At 39.5% G+C, this 19,231-nt stretch overlaps 1 protein-coding gene across 3 annotated transcripts in view; it reads left to right on the plus strand.

Moving 5' to 3' along the window:
* Positions 1–19,231, plus strand: part of NRP1 (neuropilin 1) — a 114,757-nt gene that overhangs the window by 75,127 nt on the left and 20,399 nt on the right. For 2 of the 3 annotated variants that reach the window (XM_026796245.2, XM_026796250.2), the window contains exons 8-12: positions 5,705–5,860; positions 8,561–8,705; positions 10,146–10,477; positions 14,965–15,109; positions 17,999–18,103. In XM_026796245.2, coding sequence (XP_026652046.1) covers positions 5,705–5,860; positions 8,561–8,705; positions 10,146–10,477; positions 14,965–15,109; positions 17,999–18,103 — 883 coding nt within the window. The remainder of the gene's footprint in view (positions 1–5,704; positions 5,861–8,560; positions 8,706–10,145; positions 10,478–14,964; positions 15,110–17,998; positions 18,104–19,231) is intronic. The other variant, XM_026796254.2, reaches the window with a different exon arrangement.

Below are 19,231 nucleotides of genomic sequence, written 5' to 3' on the forward strand. Positions count from 1 at the left end.
TTTTTTTCTTCTGCAGAAAGGAATTCGAGCAGAAGGTGAAGATTGTGAGAAATATATATTACAGCTGCTAAAGAAAGGTTCTTTTCCCTTTTGCTGCCAAGAATTCCTGTGTCTTTGGCTTGAATGTTTTCTCATCTCTTCTTCCATGCTTCCCCATTTTGCCGAACAAGCTGACTGGGGATAGTTGTTAGGCACAACTGTTCTTTGCCAAGTCACTGCTTTCCCTTTTGGGGCTTTCAGGATGTTGCTGTCAAGGTCAATGAGAAAGACTTCAGTCTCTTCAGGAGAGATCTTAAAAAGAGCAATATTTTCTCCCCACCTTCTTTCTGGAGCTGCTGCAACTATCACTGAGAGTTTTACACAAAGATTTGAGGTAGTTTATAAGCTTAACTATTTTCACTTAAATCCAGGATGAATATTTACAACCTGTCATTAATCAAGGAGTTGTGCTCTTGTAATGACTACTCATGTCAAGAGAATGAAGACTTTTGGAAGTAATTTTCCAACCAAATTAATTAGACTATTTTCAGAATTTCTACTGGAGCCTGTCCCGTTCCTACTTAGCATTACAATCTAAGAAATTAAGGAATTAAGTCATAGTTGTATATACCTCATGAGAAAGCTTGATTGGCCAAATCAACAGCAGTGTTAAGAAAGTAGATCAACTCTTGCTTAATTAGATATTTGACAGAAGCGTGAAGCGTCACAGCAGTTAATCTGACTCAGAGCACTGTATGCTATCTAGGGAAATGACACGGTTCTCTAAAAATATTTGCTTTGGTATGTTGTGTCAAGTGATGGATTGTACAGCTTTTCAAGCCACAAGAGATGCCCACAACAAAAAGCTTCCTGTTGTTAATCAAACTCCAGCACTCGGTACTTTATTTTCTCAGGCTGTTGAACAGACCTACAGTAGGAGTGCTAAAAGCTGGCAAAACTGCTCCCTTGCTACAGCTCCCTCAATGACTGTATTTTATTTAACAAGGCAGATTTTCATCCTGAAGATAAGGTCTTCCATACTACAACCCAGTTATGTATGATGACAGGAAGAAGCAATATTAATTTCAAGTCGTGTACGTTCTGTGTCATTCTTTATCCAGCACTTTGCGCAGATTTGCTACGTGATGCATTGTGCAGAGCTAAATGTTATTTTTTTCCTTCTCCTTAACTGGTCTCAAGTAAAATGCATATGCCAGCCCTTGCATATGTTTGTCTTAAAAATGTGTCACCCACCTGCATTTTTTGGAGACAGTGCTACATCAATAAGAATATTTCTCCTGGATGCTATGAGATATTGTGGAATAAATAGAGAGGAAGTAATTCATATGTAGAAACAGCTAGTGCCTTGAAATATGCTTCTGTAGGAATAAATTCATTTTAGAAATAGGAACAAACCAGGCTTTTTTGAAAAAAAAAATGAAGATTTCTCTCTTGGAAAAAAATAATACACACTCAAGATGTTCCTCAATTTTGGTAAGGTAAGGGCCCATTCCTATAGGCAAGTCTGCTACCAGACTTGCACTTTCAAATAAAGATATTCGCATTGCAATGCACGCAACTATCAAAGGCTGTGGTTTTGGATAAGGCCCATTTGGATAAGGCATCATTTTCCAAGAGAGATATGCTTCTTAAACTGAATGAAAGTGAAAATTTGAAAAAAAAGAAAAAGAACTTGAAACATGCTGCTGTTAGTCAAAGCTGAAAGTCTGGTCATGGAAATGAAATGTGAAGATTTCAGGTTTGGAGACAGCTGCCTATCTCAGATCACAGCCATAAGGCTTGCAATAACTTACAAAATCGCTTGCATTTTCTAAAATAAATACCAGATGTTTGTTTATCATATGTGCAGAACGTTAAATGTCAAATAATTGCAGGGAAATGCATTTGATGTTCATCTTCAAAAGTACTGTATTTCAACACCACATTTCTTCACAGTCACTCTAACATGAAACACAAGTTTTTGAAACAAAAAGGACAAGGAGGCCAAAACGAAAAGCTAGTTATTAAAGACTTACATCACAATCATAGCTGGAGTAGCCTGCATCTGAGAAAAAGGGGTTTCCTCTGGTCACATTAACACTTGGAGACTTCTTTGGAGAGGACATACTGTGTTGACTGAAACTTATACAGAGAGGTGGACTCTCTAGACATAAGCTTCAAGATGAAGAAAGCTTCCTGTCGGGTGACACAGCTGTTCCAGAGCTATTACCCTCTGCACTGACTCCTCTGGGAAAAATAGAAAAGACCTGTGTCTTATCACAGCTACACTTTGGTACCTTCAGATTCCAGTTGTTACTAGCAATTGTTATGGTTGCACTTCAATTTTGAACAGTCCCAGTGACTTTTAGAATCTGTGTTTTATGGACAACTTTTTGCATTTTATAGAAAGCAAACTTTCAAAAACCATTGGAACAAAAACAAAATGCATGACAAAGTGATTAATGAGGGGGAGCTTAACAGCCCATTAAAATGTGTCATGCAGTTTCTACATAATTCATTTCTATCATCTTACTTAGAGAAGATTGTTACATTTAGAGCTTAATTTGCAAACATACCTATGCACCACAGAGGGGTGCACAGTGTTGCAATTCTGTTTGCATGCACCTGGAGAGGGGCAGCTCCCCTCCAGAGGCCACAACAAGGAACTGTCAAAGGGAAGTAAATGCCTTAAGCCCTACCTCTGTCCTGGACTTTTTCACTGACAGAGTTAGTACTAAACATTCCAAGAGACCCTTCTGGCTTCTCTGTTGCTTAATCTCATCTTTCTTGTTTGCACGGCTTCTTTCTCACAAACCACCAATGGAGAAATGTTGTTCTTCTTTCTTTTATCAGCCTGTGAGCAAACAGCCCCTGGCATGCAGCAGGTCTGGGGTCACAGCTTGCTTTTGCAAGGGCTTTAAAGCTATGCTGAACACTTGAGCTGTCAGACTCCAGGAGAGGACTACTGCTGACATAGTTCCAGTTTGCAAGAGCACACAAAGATTTGCTGACCTGGAGAGAAAGCACATCCATGTGAAGAGATGTGCTCCCTAACAAGGAGAGCCCTCCTTCCTCCAGTAATGTCTTTCTCAGTTACTGGAGCCAGGAGTGTTAATGAGATTTCCTTCCTTACTTATAGGCAATAAATCAGAAGTCCTCTCAGAGTCTCTCTCTCTCCCAGTGAGAGAGTTCTGCCAGGTTCTAGGCATGAAAGTACATGTCCATATCCATTGTGTGTTTGGGACTTAATCCTGGGCAGTAAGATGGATGCTGTAGGATATTCAGTGCCCTGGAGTTAAGAAGGTATATTGAATTCCTGAATTTAGGACCAAGCAAAATTTGGGGCCTGAAGTTTTCTCACAGGACAAGCCTGAGGCCTGAATGGTCAGTGACTGGTAGCAATTGATATGTCAGGCATCAAATAATCAAATCTTCCTAAGCTACCAATGTTAAATTTTAACTTGGCTTCAAATACCTAGAACTCTTGTAAAAGGCCATCGCTTGACTTTATTCACAATGAAGTACTTACTGTATATTAAAAAGCCTCTACTAGAATAATTTCAAATCAGTTGGAATGGTACAGGCTTGGGACCCTAATCATTTCAAAACTGAAGAGCTGTTTCAAATTGTAAGAGAGGCAGATCATTTAAATAACTTAGCTCTGTGCTCCCTCAGACTTCCAGATTTTCAAGTGCACTTCAGCCTGGAAGTGAATGTGGTATTGGACATAACTCAGTGCAGCACACTTTACAATCAGCAGAGTACAGCTTGGAGAGCATTTGAAGTTAAGCTGAGATTGCTCAGAGCAATGATGCCCAGATTCCCCCATTAACTTTCAGATTGCAACAATCTAACATCTGAGACTCTCCAGTTACTTTAAATCACTTGATTGTTTTTGTGAGGTGGCGCTGGGATTTTATTTTTTTTTTAAGACTGAAATTTTTTTTATCACACAAAAACAAAATGTTGCAGTATTTCACCCCTAAAGATAAGGGCTAAAATGTTACATATAGACTTTATGAGCCTAACAAACTGGGGCAGGGGCTTTGCCCTGAAAGCCAGTTCTATCTGTCTCACACAAGGCTGCTATTCTTGTGCTGGAGGACTCCAAAATGCCTTGCATATGACATGGGCACTGAGAGAGTGACACTTTGGCCTCAATAGGACTTCCTTCAGCCTTTTGAGAGAGAATGCACAGCATGTTGATTTAACTGCTCCAATGCCTTTGGATATATGACATACATCCAGGAAAAAGGATGCCTGTGGGACACAGGACACACATATTCTGCATCCTACATACTTTGGAAATAATGAAAAGGACTGGGACATTCATGGGGCCATTCACTTGAAAATGGTTAATTCAGCCTATTATCCTACTAAACTCTGGACTACTGAAGTAAGGGGGAAAAATTACACTGATTAATATTTTGTGAATAGGGGCATTTTTTACTGAAATTAAATTACCTACTTTAGGAAACAAAGGTTCTCGCTACAGACAAAGACAGTGAAGAATTTGATTTTACTTGGTTGGTTGTTATGGCTAAAAAAGGCTGTAAGGTAATGGCAGAGGTTTCAAAACTGTGGTCACCAAAATGACTGTAATAAAGTGTTTTGCCCAGTTTCAGCTATTGGCAGCTGGGCTTGTGCACTGGGATAAGGGGTTCTTTTGCCAGCAGAACTGAGTAGCCAGCTATTTGGGTAGCTGTATTCCTGCACCCCACATCATTCTCCCAAATATGTTGATACTTATTGGATGCCACATGATGAACTAGATAAGGAAAAGACATGGATGAAAAATAAATAATGGGGGAGAGCAACGTTAACCTGAATCACTTGTCCATTTGTAATGGACAATGTAGTTCCATGAGAGAAGGAGGAGAGAAAAGAGTGAAGAAGAGAGATGACCTCTAATACACCTTCATGTGCATTTCTCCAGGGAGTTCAAAATGACCTTGTTTTCTAATGAGAGAAGCTGGAATTTGAATTTGACAGTTGGAACAGAATTACTAGACTTGTGCTAATGCTTCTTTCTTTTCCCCAAATACATCATGCAGTACTAGCAACTAATTTGTCTTTTTCCCAACAAAACCACACAATGGTTTGTAATTATCTTGTGACCAACTAATATACATTGGGATTCTTCTCTTCTATTTGCAAGTAATGATCTTCTGGGTTTTAGCAGAATTCTTCTTATCATTCCATAAGTGCAACTTTGATTATCCTAGTAAATGCTATCCCATTTCTACTGCCACAGTCCTCAGGGTCACTCAGCTCTCACTGCATGAGTCTCCTTCTGTGTTGGCAACACCTTGCAGCTGAGTGTCCTTTGGGAATTTCATTAGTGTCTATGCAAGTGCTTAATGAAAGTATTAAGTAAGGTTGTTCAGCAGGCTGGTCCTTGAGGAATTTCTCTGGTAACTCCTCTGCAGTCTGGTGGTTCCCACTTGCACTGATGGTGTCTCTGGTTCCTCCCTCGCAGAGGAAAGAGAATTCTCTGGTGTGTGAAGAACATTCCTGGCTAATTAGGCAAATTTTCCTGAATTCTGTGATGACAACATTTACAAAAGAGGAGATTATGTCTATGTTATTGTCAACAATATTTGGCAGTTTGCTTTATAAAAAATCCTTGCTATTTTTGTAAGGCAGAGTGAGGTAGAGCCTCTGCTACAATGCTTTTATGCTCTGAACCAGTTGTCCTCACATTTCAAATTTTTCTCTACCACAGGTAGACCTGGGCCTTCTCCGCTTTGTTTCTGGAATTGGGACCCAAGGAGCCATCTCAAAAGAAACAAAGAAAGAATATTATCTGAAAACATATCGTGTAGATGTCAGCTCCAATGGAGAGGACTGGATTACACTGAAGGAGGGAAACAAGCCTGTTGTAAGTATTTTTTTTTCTTTTTTTGTCTCTCTTCAGCTGAGAAATAGTCTGCTGAACTGTTTAGTTGTTATTATCTGTTTAAAAAAGAGGAATAAGGTTTAGTCAGGTTGATCCGCACTATTTCCCAAATCCAAAAGCCAGCTCGTGTCTCAGTAGTAATGGGACACAATTCCACAGAAATTGTTTATGCAAAGCCTAGAGCAGCTGAAAATGGTGTAAGGTGATGCCCTATGTATTGAACTCACCATAATTTGAGTCATTTTCTGTCTTTTGCCTGGACTGTTCTGCTGTTTCCCTGTTTCTCAGAGAATTTCTATGTGACCTTGAGAAAAACATTATGCAGAACTTCTCAAAAAATGTGTCTGTCTGTTATGTGCAGTGAAGCTCTGGATATGCAATAAGTCAGTGCCTCAGCTCCCTGTGCATGGCCATGTAGCAGTGCTAGCAGGTGATTAGTGGTTTGTTAGACTTCCAAGTATCTCAGTGATGGGGGTCATGCAGACAGATGATTAGGCACATCTTTCCATCCTTATAGATTTTTATCACCTTTCCATTTATCAGCAGATTTGCTCTCTGTCACCTCCCAATGAAACAGCTTTAGACACTCATAAGAAAAATTGTCATTATCCGCTACCATGAGCATAAAGCTCATTACTGAGAAGTCAGTTCTGCTCCAGCTCGCACATGAATAGCCCCAGTGAGGCTGTGCCTCCCTTCCCACCTCGCTCAGGATGTGCCTGAGAGCAGCATCCCCAGAGGCTGCCAGGGGCTGATGCAATTGGAATCGTTCTGTGGTACCTCCCTTCAAAACAGCTTTTTTTGTGACCCCTCTGTAAAGACACAGAAGAGCTGTACAATATCAAAGTCTATCAGTGTAACCCTATCTAGCCCTAAATATTTGGTTACTGGTTTGTCCCTGACTCATCTGTAAGGGCTATGCCAAGTCCACTACATTTATCTAATCAATGTGGTAACAGTGTTTAACAAATACGTCTTGCTCTTTTTTAAGCCCTTTGGAAAACAATAAAAAATGAATACTGAAAACTCCTCTCTGGCAGGTATTGTCCTGGTTTTACTGGAAGTTCTGAAAGTCAGATAACACAATGTGGGCATTGTAGAGTGATGTATATAAAGATACAATAATTGTCTTGCCCAAAGTCACCAGAGGGGCCAGGGCAGTGGCTGGTATGAGACACTGGGTTTCCTGACTCTGGATTCTGTAATTTGAACAAATGCTTCTTTCAAAATCAAACCATGCCTGATTTTCATTACCAGCTTCAATTTGTAAACTCTCCAAAAGTGTATTTTACATGAGTTTCTCTTGCATATGCTGTCTTTAATTAGTGACAACATTTCCTAAACCTGTGTCACTTGTACAAAGGGTTTGTTTAAAAAATCAGTTTTCTAAAATGGCAGTGTTTTGCTGTTGATCAAGACAAGAAAAACATATGCACCAGTCTCCTTCCCAGATATTCTAATTCAAATGAAAAGTTTGCAGCTGCAGGTCTCAAGGCAGCCATACACCAATGTTGCACTAACTACATATAAGAATCTATGTACTTTTGCGAAAAGACTCCTTTTCTCTGTCAGATGCAAACTTTGAGAAAACTACATCAGGTCTTCACAGAAAAAAAAAAAGTTACTGGAAGGAAATGCAGTTCCATTAAAAATCTCTTACTAGCTATGAAACTCTGATGTTAAATTACTTGAGCTGTAACCGAGCCTTATGAGTTGACAGCTGTGTGCTGTTGGCCCCCGCTCCAAATTAACGCAGCTACTGTAAGGAGCAAACAGGAAAGTACGGCAGTGTGTGTAAGAAATGGGAGGATCTCCCATAAAAGGAGAGGGGCCTGCATCCATGGAAAACAACAGGAAATTGGTCCCCTCTACGTGAGGGAGAAGCAGGAAGCTGAATCACCTTCTTTGGACTGGAACATTGCAGGGTTTTGGCTGGGCTAGGAACGAGTGTGTCTGCAGCATCCTCAACATGAAAGCACAGCACAGTCATGTGCTTCTGGTGGAAGTCTCATTGTTCATCTAATTTGACTGCCAGCCTCAGGGGATGCAGGGAAAATCTTGGAGCCTGCTAAACAGATTTTAAATAGACTTCAATCTCAATATGCAAGGAGAAGGAAATACTGAGACCTTGTTGAAAAGGATTTGAAAACAGGGTGTTAACAAAGCAAGGCTTGCAGAATAAATTTTAAAAATCTTAAGCCCAAGGTCAGCAAAATAATATATATTTTTATCATAACCATATAGGATTTTTATGTGGTCTAATTGAAATCCAAATCTTTAATTTGAGCCTGAGATTCTTTAGCTTTCTGCATTATTTGATGAGTGTACAAGAAATAGAATTGCTCTAGTGGGGCATTGGGGGATTCTTCCAGGACACAGGAGTTGTTGGGTGATGAAGACCAGGGTTTGTCATTCCTGCATGTAGATCTGGGCATTAGGAACAACTTTTTTAGTATCATTGAACACCTTACATCTTCGTTTTTCCTCCCCAAGGAAAGCAAACCTGTCTGCAAAAGCTGTGTTAGAAGATTAATGAAATAGTTTCCCATGCAAGTCTTTTGTCTCAGTCCCCACAACCAACCCTGGTTGGACCTCATATCAAAACTATCTGTAAAACACAGAACTGTAAGCACCATTAAAGAGAAAGCCTAACAAGTATATACTTTTTCTTTCCACACAAAGGTGTTTCAAGGGAATAGCAATCCCACTGATGTTGTTTACAGAGCTTTTGCCAAACCAGTTTTAACACGGTTTGTGAGAATCAGACCTGTGTCTTGGGAAAATGGAGTTTCACTGAGATTTGAAGTGTATGGCTGCAAGATAACAGGTAGGTCTTGGGAAAGATTACAAAATATGGGGACTTTATTGTGCCTATACTGTGAGATTTATTTTTATGGGTAAAATCCATGAACATGATTTCCACCACAATCTGAATGTAGAAATGTTTTTAAAAAAGATAATAAAACACCACAAATCAAACATCCAGTGTTGTCTGAATATTTTTATGATGCTATATTTTAGTTTTATTTACTTTTATTGCAATCACTTTACAGCTTCATGCAAAATTCCTGAGATACACAGATATTTTGCAAATTCCCATGTCATTTTTTCCCTTCTAACCCTTCAGTCCATCTCTCTTATGTATGCTATTCATAGGTTGTTCTGAGCAGGTTCCTCAAGGAACAAACACACATGACTAGGTTTAAAAGGATTGCAAGGTACAAACACTTATATCTGACGTCTGTGCAAAAAATGGTGGTAATAGTCAAGTTCCAGTCATGATCAGTATGGCAAAGCAATTCCTTTATATCACACAGTTACCTGTCAAAAAATTCTAGAAATATCTTTTTTACAGTTATAAGTTTTCTATGATTTCTACACAGCGGAAGTGCCTTTATCTATGAAGTAGAAATACAACTTACAGTTGAAAGAAAATTATAATGATTTATTAGACTTTAGAAAGCTAAGTTTTCTAGCACATTTTTAGCACTTAATACAGTTCAATGGCATTTTTTGCATAATTTTTAATATTTAGGGGTTGTTTTTCTTTTAGAGTGTTTCTTTAGCCTTGAAAATGTTTCTTAGAAGCGCTTTCCATACAGAAGGAAAATAAGATTACTGATTACTTTGTTAGAGAATGACAAGTCATTCTTTGAAATCTTTTCAGATTAGATGTAGGTAATCAGATCTACTGTTTCATTCTACATTAGAATTCTTAATGTCTTGTTAGCAGGTACTTCTAATTTTTTTTAATCTAGCATCATAAAAGAAGCAACTATTTAGCTTCTGTGTCGCCTGAAAAAGTCTGAGAGATAAAAAAAATGCATTAAGAAAATCTAAAGTGCAACAGTAAATTATATTTCCATGTATGAAGATTTCCATTTCCAATGTCACTAAAATTAGGTAATCTGCAATCAGGTTTTGGCTGGTTTTGGAAGTTTTCTCTGAGGAAATATTCACAAATTCAGATGGCCCTGCACTCTTTTAGCAAGAAGAATAGAAAACAAGAATAGAATAGGATTTTCTGATCCTTTTGGTTCCCACCAAGCCAAAAATACTTGTGGTATTTTGGTACTTCCTGCTAAAACTAGGATGTGCAAGTTTGAACAAATGAAAATTATATAAAAATCTAATAGATTACTTTGAATATATTAAAAAAATAAGTAATTATCTATGATAGTTGAATTGACTGATGTATCCTGTTTCTGTTTTGGCTCTTGTTCAGAACAACTATTTAATTTATTTGGATTTTTTTTTTTCTTTGTAGATTATCCTTGTTCTGGGATGCTGGGTATGGTGTCTGGCCTTATTCCTGACTCTCAGATTACTGCATCCACCCAAGTGGATCGGAACTGGATCCCCGAAAACGCTCGCCTGATAACGAGCCGTTCAGGCTGGGCGCTGCCCCCAAGCACCCATCCTTACGCAAATGAATGGCTCCAGATCGACCTCGGTGAGGAAAAGATTGTGAGGGGCATCATTGTCCAAGGAGGCAAGCACCGAGAAAACAAAGTGTTCATGAGAAAATTCAAAATTGGCTACAGCAACAACGGGTCAGATTGGAAAATGATCATGGATTCCAGCAAGAAAAAGATAAAGGTAAGGGCAAAAACTGCGCTGAAGAAAAGTCTGCGTTACATTTCTACACACCTCTGTCTGACCTTAGGAAGGGCACACAGCTGGGGTGAAGCCAAGGAGGAGGACTCCAAGGGCAGCAGCCCTGAAGGAATGCTGTGGGAGCTGTCCCATGCCTGGGGACAAGAGCTGCCTTAGGACATTTACCTCTCTGGCAGCAAGTTTTGCTGATTCAACACTTAGTTCAGGCTTGACTCCTGGCAACATTGGTGCCTCTCTGGCTCACAACTTACTGCAAAATCCCATGCAAAGGGATTTTAAAGGCTACTCTAAAAAGCCAAATTCAAAAACTGAGAGTGAACAAACTTATTTGAGACAAATTTATTTTAATTACCTTTGTTTTGCTTCTTTTTGTTAGACCTATAGAATGAGAATGGTGTTACTCAGCTCAGTGGGGTAGCTGTTGTGTTTCTCAGCTGCCTGTAGATTGCTTTGAGAGTTTCACACATTCTCTGTAATGATCTGATCCAAGTCCCTCCAAAAGAAGAAAGTGATGAAATTTTGGTCATGTTATCCCAAATGAGAAGTACTATTGTATTCTCACAAGGGAAGCATCTTGGAGGTTGCTTGGGAATACATTTCCAGAGGAGGGCCAAATAAATTGCTGGGTTAGATTTCAAGGAAAAGAAAATAATTGTGGCTCAGAAGAGTTTCTGGGAATGTATCTGTTTTGATTTGGTTTTGGATGTATGCATTTCAGGACCTAAATTACACTGGGCATTTAGCTTATTTACACCAAGTCCCATTGTAGCCTTCCATCCCATTTTGCTATCTTTGCTCCCAAAGTGCGTTTTTGCCTCAAAAGGCACAACTCTTGCTTAGTCCTCCTACCCAGTTCCTTGAGGAAATGAGTAGGCATGCAGCCCTGCTCACAAATTGGTGCTGTGAGTACTGTAGTACTGAGATGACCAGGGAATCGTGTACCAAAACGTGCCCTCAAAAGGCAAATTGTGGTGCTTGGCAGATGGGATCCTGGGAATTGCTCCATATCTCATCTGTGTTAGTTTGAAAATTAGATGGAAAAGCTGTTTTGCTGTATAGACTCATCCATTGGAGGAACCTGTGTTTCCTTAAAGGAAAAGCTGAGTGGGCCCATGGATGTAGCTTTTCCAAGCACATTTGGTAAATATTGGACTTCATTCTCTCCTGTTTTAATCTCGCTGAATATGTCTGCATTTTCTCACTTTTCATCATTTGTTTGGGGGATTAAAACTAAATGGATTCAGCCTTTGCAGTCATCTCCTTTCTCTTGTTACCATGAGTTTTGACTTCATCATAAAGTGTGAAGGGAGTGTAAATCAACAATGGGATCTTACCATTTTCTTTCTAAAATAGATGTTGTTTTGACATGTACTTCTACACTGTGGCTCAACGAGGGAAAAAAATAATGCCATATGCTTTCGAAGCAGCGCGCCGTCTGCTGCATGGCTTTCTGTTTTCTAATACAGGCACTTGCCATCATTGTCAGAAGTTAGCAGTTTGACAAGAAAACTAGTGTGCTAACTAATGCACTGAGCCCATCCTCAGTTTTCATCACCACCAGAAATTAACTTTCAAGATTAATGAAACGGAGAGGGCTGGAATTCAAATCTCTTGTGGCATAATTATAATCCTTCCTAAAAATTCAATATATTTAATAAACTTTATTCCAAAGCAAAAGTCTTCTTTAAAGAGAATAGGATAAATCCCATGATTTTGGAGCCTGAGGAATTTAAAATGTTAATACTGGAATGTAGTGTTTTTAACTGTAAGTAGAGCTGGATGGGACAGGATGCTATAATGAGTCACAGCAGGAACATGGATTAGAAACAGCCCTGTTATAAGAAATGAAACACATCATTTCACTTGGTTAAAGTCGTGACTTTCAATAAACAAACAACTGCATTTCATAGAAGAAAGGGCAGTGACAGGCTAAACATAACAACAGAATGTGTCCAAAGGGTGAAACATCACCTTGTTTCTCAACATGATCTTGTCATTCATGCCTGCAGCTGCTTTCGCAAAGCCTGCCATAGCTCCTTCCTCTTTGGCTGACCCAATTCCAGCTATTTTTGAGTGTGCAAAATGTTTCCCCCTTTGAGTGCTTTAGCTCAAACACTCAAAGGAGTGAAAATCACAAATCATCAAATAACCATGCAGAACTCCATTTCAAGATCCAATCTGTATTTCTTGTCTAAGGGCTTGCTTACTCAAGCTTACTCCATAAAGTCATCTTTCTCTTTCATGCTTCTTTCCTCCTTTCACTTTTTATGGGGGTAGAATGAATTGTTTTGAGTTTTTTGCTGTTGTTTTTAAAATTACTCTCCTAATTTCTGGTACAAGAAACTTCAGAACACCCTGTCATTTGGAACATCCTTTTAAAATTTTCCTGCAATGTTTATTTTGATTTTAAAATAAGTTAGGCAGATTTTTTCTGCTCACCATCTTAGCTCCTCTTTTGTTTAACTATTATTTATTATACCTTTTCTTTGTAGTGGAGTACAGCAATTTGTGACATAGCTTGTATAAAGGACACTCTCAAAGTGAAGTTTTGCTGTACACTCCTCTCTCTCCCACAAAGAGTATCAGTATGTGTTTTAAATGAACAGTCAAAATTGAATCACAGGCAGCTCTGCTCTACAAAGGACAGTGATTCAATGTAATTCTAGATGCCTATTGAATCCTAATGTCTATGTGTCAGTACTCCATAGTGATGTCTTTTATAAATCAGTTTTCATTATTATATGTTGCTATTAAGACTACTATTAAAAAAGGGAGCAAGGATTCCTCAGATACATGTGTCTGTCTACTTTTTACACATAAAATGGCATTCATTCTTTTTCATATAGTAGGTAGCTTTTCTGATCATTTGCACTATATTGTTATTCAAATATAATAATATGTAATTCCATGTCAATTAGATCTGACAAGCCCTCTACACATGAATTTGTGACAACTGTCTTCCAAGCACTGACAGTACACTGGGTCAGCCAGTGTCCCTTGAAGCCACCTTGGAGGTGCAATTTCCCTAGGAAGTAGGAAAAGCAGCATTGATGTTAAAATTTTCTTTTTGTTAAATTCTTCACAGTCTCCCATCACTATTGGCTTTTCCAACTGGCACTCTGTAAACAGTGGCTGGAAGCATTGTGATCATAATACAGAAGTGTACAGTAAAAACAAGGAAGGCTTTTAGAACTGCACTGAAAATCCAAGAAGCAATCGGGATTACCTTTGCTGGTTTTCTGCCTTAGGAATTCAGCCAGCTTTTCCCATGGCCTCTGTTTTCTCTGCTACAGATGAATAGAAGGATTTCATTGCAGGTTGGGTTTTGTTCTCATCTAAAATGAAGAGCAGCTGATGGTTTCTTCCTGAAGAATGATTCCGGTTTCACAGCAATATCTTAGAAGTATCTTATGGTTGCACTTCTAATCTTAAATTTGAACTGCAGTTCAAAGACGTTTTTCAGAGTTTTGCCATTTCAGTAATTCATGGAAAACGTGAAAATAATTTTACTTCATTGTTATATGCATTTTCATATTTTGTACTTTAAAGGCTTTTGTACATTATATTCTGAAGGCATTTTTTGCTATAAAATAGGCATTTTTTGCTTTTGCCTATCTTGGGCTATAAAGCTTTCATACCAAGGACCATTTCTTTGTTCAGTTGATTCCTTCTAAGGACTGCTCATCTACATGGAGGCACTTGAGGCGTTGCTGTAAGTCCAAATTATAATGTGTTCTATATGCAAAAGATTAGTGAAAAGGAGAAACTGAAGGTATCAAAGAAATGCCATTGAGAGTTGTATTATGTCTGAAGAACCCAAAGTGCGATTCAGAGATGAGATTTTTTTGTCTGAAACGTACATTTGCTGACCTGCCTTGCCTGTTGGATTATATTGCAGTTTTGTCAGGAAGCAACTTTTTTCTCTTTCTTCTAATTCTTCTTCAATAGCCAGCTCACTGGAAGAACTCTTGCAGCTACTGCTCCTGAAGTTTAATTTATGCCTTTTGAAATAGCTACAACTTGTGAAGCTCTGTCACTGGGGGAAATCAGATTGAAATTTTTTCTTGAATAGTTGGATTATTATTGTAACCACTTAAAAGGTGACAGGATCTTCACCTCAGCCATTTTTTTTCCCTGAGAAGTGTTGGAAATGTCACCCAGTTAAACCTCAGATCAGAGTGTCATTTAAAAACATGTCTCATTAAACACTCAGCTCTTGTTATGACCCTGATGGATTAGTTGCTACTGAGTTTATGAAAAATGAAATGCATTACTTTTCCGAGAAGCTTTAACAATGTATTTTCCATTCTCATTTAGGATAGGAATGCCTGACACTTGCTAAGCCGTTAGAATATGGCCTACGGCTCACCTAATTCAAAGGCTGCAGAATGAAGGAAAAAAGATGAGTGTGGAAAATAGACTTTTCTTTTCTTTCTCTTTTAACCAGTCACATTTGTCATGCTTTGCAGACTTTTGAAGGCAACACCAACTACGACACGCCTGAGCTACGGACGTTTGAGCCTGTATCAACACGATTCATACGCGTCTACCCTGAGAGAGCCACGCACGGGGGACTGGGGCTGAGAATGGAGCTGCTGGGCTGTGAACTTGAAGGTAATTGCTCTGCTAGAAATGAATGCACTTTATTATTTTCATAAATACATTCTCTGCTTGGTCTGCTGCTGAAGACTGCTGTGAGTGCACAGGCAGCACACCGGACTCTCACTTCCATGACTGCCATTAGTGCTGGTTCTTGGCCTGTTCAGCTCCTCTGTGCAACATTTGAATGTGCCCAAGGCACAATTATTATTCTTTTTCCCCTTCCTTTGTTGAATCACAGTGATACTCTCCACCTGCTTTTCCATTCCCTTAAGCATCCTTATGATTATACTTTTGAGAATCATAGAGCTATTAGGAGAGAATAAAGACAGGAACTTAAATTTTATGTTACCATGATACAACCCTGGAGGAGATGTTTTCCGAGAATGCAGAGGGAGCTTTGCACTAAATATAGTAATTACATCCCTCCATCCTTCAAAGGACCTGCAAGTCACACCACAAACTATGGTAGGCAAAGATCACTGGACTGGACAGTGTCTGTGGTGCTACTTTTGGGGACTAAAGGGGGCCTCTTTGTGCTTTACTAAGCTTTAATTTTGCAAGAATATGTAGGAGATGAAAGAGCAGGAAAAGCAAAGTTTAGACATTTGTCCTTGGACTGTGACATGAAATCTGCTTTGATTTTTGTTATATAAACATAATTATTTAACTTCATAGATAACTACAGATAACACTATGTGAATATAACAATTTTATCTGGTGGATGATGACGCAGTGGTGAGGCCTATAAACCACACAGCTTAAATATACAGAATAACAAACCGTATTATTTGGGGTTTCATATGTCACCTCTTATAGAAGCAGCTGAACAGATTCCCAAGATGAATGGAAGCAACTGCTCTACCTCCATTTCTTTCTCACCATTTTCCCCCTAAGAGGGAAGTGTGAGAGGCATTTGCTGTGAGAACTGATGAGTTCTGTGTTGTTTTTTTAAGTTTAGTGATTGAATTAGTATGATTTTACTTGGCCCGGAAAGTGGGGAGGCTGGAAATACTTCTTAGTTCCCGCAGGAAGTCCTCATTTCCTGTGGGAATACTTAGTTCCTGCAGACTATTGTGCTACTTGCTCAGAAAAAAAGAAAACCCAGCACCTGCCTTATGTAAACTCAGAGATTCTGGGCAAAGCCCTTCAGCCACAGGGCTCCTGTAGCCACCCAGCCATCCAGGAGTGAGTCTTAGACCACCTCACAAGAATATATTGCTCAGTGAGATGGACGATCCCTTGCTTTAGGCAAACTGAAAAAGCAAGGACATTTTCATTTTTCCACTGGGACACATCTTTTCACATTTTTTATTTCTGCTATGGCATACTTTTGATGTATGCTCACCTGTAGGTCACCCATGGACAGGTGAGGTCAGTTCCCATTTGCCTGTGGGAGAAGCACAATAATGCTTAATGTTGTATAATTGCATCTTAAGGAGGGAGTTGAATGAAGTCACTTGAGATTTACTGAGCAAGAAAAGAGTTGAGATGAGAAAAGAAGCATGGAGGTTGGCACAGAGAGGAGTAGAAATCAGCTCTCCAGCAGTAATGAGCAAGGGCAAGTTTTGTGTGCTTGAAGCATCCCAGGGGGGCATACATGAAATGATGGCAGAGGTGTAGGCAAGCTTGAGGCTATACAGGGACACAAAGATCAAGATAAGAAACTTAGCTGGATGTAGAAATCTACAGGGATCCCCCAGAGGGGTTTTTATAGCAATGTGCGTAACAAATGTTCTGCATAATTCATAATAGGTACAGAACTGTTTCTCTAACTAGGTAGGATTGAACCTGTAAAGCATAGGTCAGGGTCCTTAAGAGGCATGTTTTATGCCATAATATAGCTATAATATAGCTACTTCAAAAACTACCACCTCTCCTGACATTTTCAAGCCAAGAAAATGTGGCCAATGGATCCTGAGGGCAGCAGAAGGGAAAAGAAGAATCTGCAAAAGACATACATTATTGCATAGCCTATAATGAGTGAAAAAGATTGCTGATGAAAATAACAGTAAGTGAGAAGAGACACAAGCCTGGATCACATTCCAGGAGTGCTTATCTTAAGCCAGGGAACCATGCATGTGGCATGAAACACAAACGTAGCACCACGTCTCTGTGTTCTGGTTTTCCAGATGTGGTGTGCTTTGCAGATTCTGGGCTATGTGTTTTCTGGCATCTTACACAAACCTGAAGCTTTTAAGTGTAATAACAAGGTTCAGACATTAACTGCTTAGGCAGCAGCTACCGGAAAGTCATCAGCAGTGAGAAGCAAGCAGGTGGCCAGGAGGGATGACTGACATCACTGATGTCTTATTTATTTATAACTTCAACAAAAAACAAAAGAAACGCCTTCCATGTGTCCTCATGGAGCACAAAACGATTCCACATCACACTGCCTTCCTGCTGCTCTTACCAGAACCGTGCTCAGACATTTCCTCCCTTATGTGTGCTCTGCAGAGAGGTTTCCTCAGCAAAGCATTGGGTGTTAGAGAATTACCACCTTGAGCATGCAGCCCCCCTGCTCCTCTGCACAGGCCCACTCCCTGGGACGTCACAGAGCAATAAAATTATGGGGTCTCTACCCCACACACAACCCTCCAGGACTCTCCTTCTGCCTTGCCAGGCTTTCATTATTCCTTGACAGGAACAACAAACAGCAGTGAATAGACAAGCTGCTGCCCAGCTCTGCTGAGCCCTTCAGCTCAGATATGCCCCAGTGCAGGAGGCAGAGCAGATACTCCCCATTCCAAAGAAGTACAAAAGATACTCACCATTCCAAAGAAGTACTAAGCAACCTGCAAAGTAGAGTTGCTTCAATCCTCAGACACAACACATGGTTGTTACTGCCAGGTGCAGGATGGTTCTCCAGCTCGTGTTTTAACTGAACAATGGATTTTGTTTCAGCTCCAACCGCTGTCCCAACTGTTTCCGAAGGCAAGCCCGTGGATGAGTGTGATGATGACCAGGCAAACTGTCACAGTGGCACAGGTGATGACTACCAACTGACAGGTGCAGAAACCATCCTCATTCCATTGCAGCTTCATTGTAGCTCATATCCATCACCAGCTTAATGTTTGCACTGATTTAACCACTCAATATTAATGGACATTAGTATGCAGTTTGTATTGTTAGTGCTGTAAAAACATGGGCATCTGCCTTTTATATATGACAATACTTTTGATTGTTTTCTCAGCTATGTAATTTTTGAAGAAAATAATAGTGACTAGATGGAAGAGAGGGCAATTTTTTGAGTGGTAATTGTGTCTAATCAAATAGTCTATCAAATCTTCTAATCAAACTTTCTCTTACTAAGAAGAAAAGCTGGACAATACTCTTGAGATTTATTATCTGAGATTGAAGAACTTGAATATTGTTTGGCTTACACATAAGTTTCCTACCTAAAACTTAGTGTAGGATTCAAATCTCATTCCCAAATCTTTCCTAGAAGAAACAAAACAGATTTGTTTCATCAAAGTGCACTGCCACATACTCACACTGCCAGAAATGTTTCCATGAGCTTCCCTGCCTACACAGCATTACAGCCACAGAGGGGCTGATGTCCTCCAAGCTGCTATCACCAGCAGAAAAGTAGGAGGGGGAGATGTAACATAGACTGCATCTGAAATAGAGGAAGCCTGCTAGGTTTCATATCCTCACACTTCTGCACAGAAGCATTAGTTCATCTAAGACAGCTGACACTGCACCTCTATGCTTTTGATCTCTTCTTGGAGGTCACTTGTTCCACAAATCTCTGTGTCTGTTTGATTAGATCTATACATCTGCAGTAATTGAGGTTGTTTTTAGATGCAGTGACACAAGTTATTTCATCACTGCTCCCTGATGTGCTTATCTAATAAATGTTTATTGCTTCTTATATCCATGACATAAAATAGCATTAAAATCTGGCAATAGCTGTCCAAGAGGTCATTGGGTGAGCTTAGGTAAGAGATTGGCTTTTTGGAATGAGCCAAGTAGAATATAAGGCAACAGATACAAATGAAAGTGAAATTTCAATATCAAACCCTTTCTGAGCTTGCCAATATCTCCTGTAATTGCACACTGCAAATCATATATTGAAAAAACAATTCTTGAGTGGAAAAGACAGTGCATGGTCACTGTCACTTCTTTTCAAATCAG

This window comes from Zonotrichia albicollis, chromosome 1, assembly GCF_047830755.1.
Source record: "Zonotrichia albicollis isolate bZonAlb1 chromosome 1, bZonAlb1.hap1, whole genome shotgun sequence".
Classification (NCBI taxonomy): Eukaryota; Metazoa; Chordata; class Aves; order Passeriformes; family Passerellidae; genus Zonotrichia; species Zonotrichia albicollis.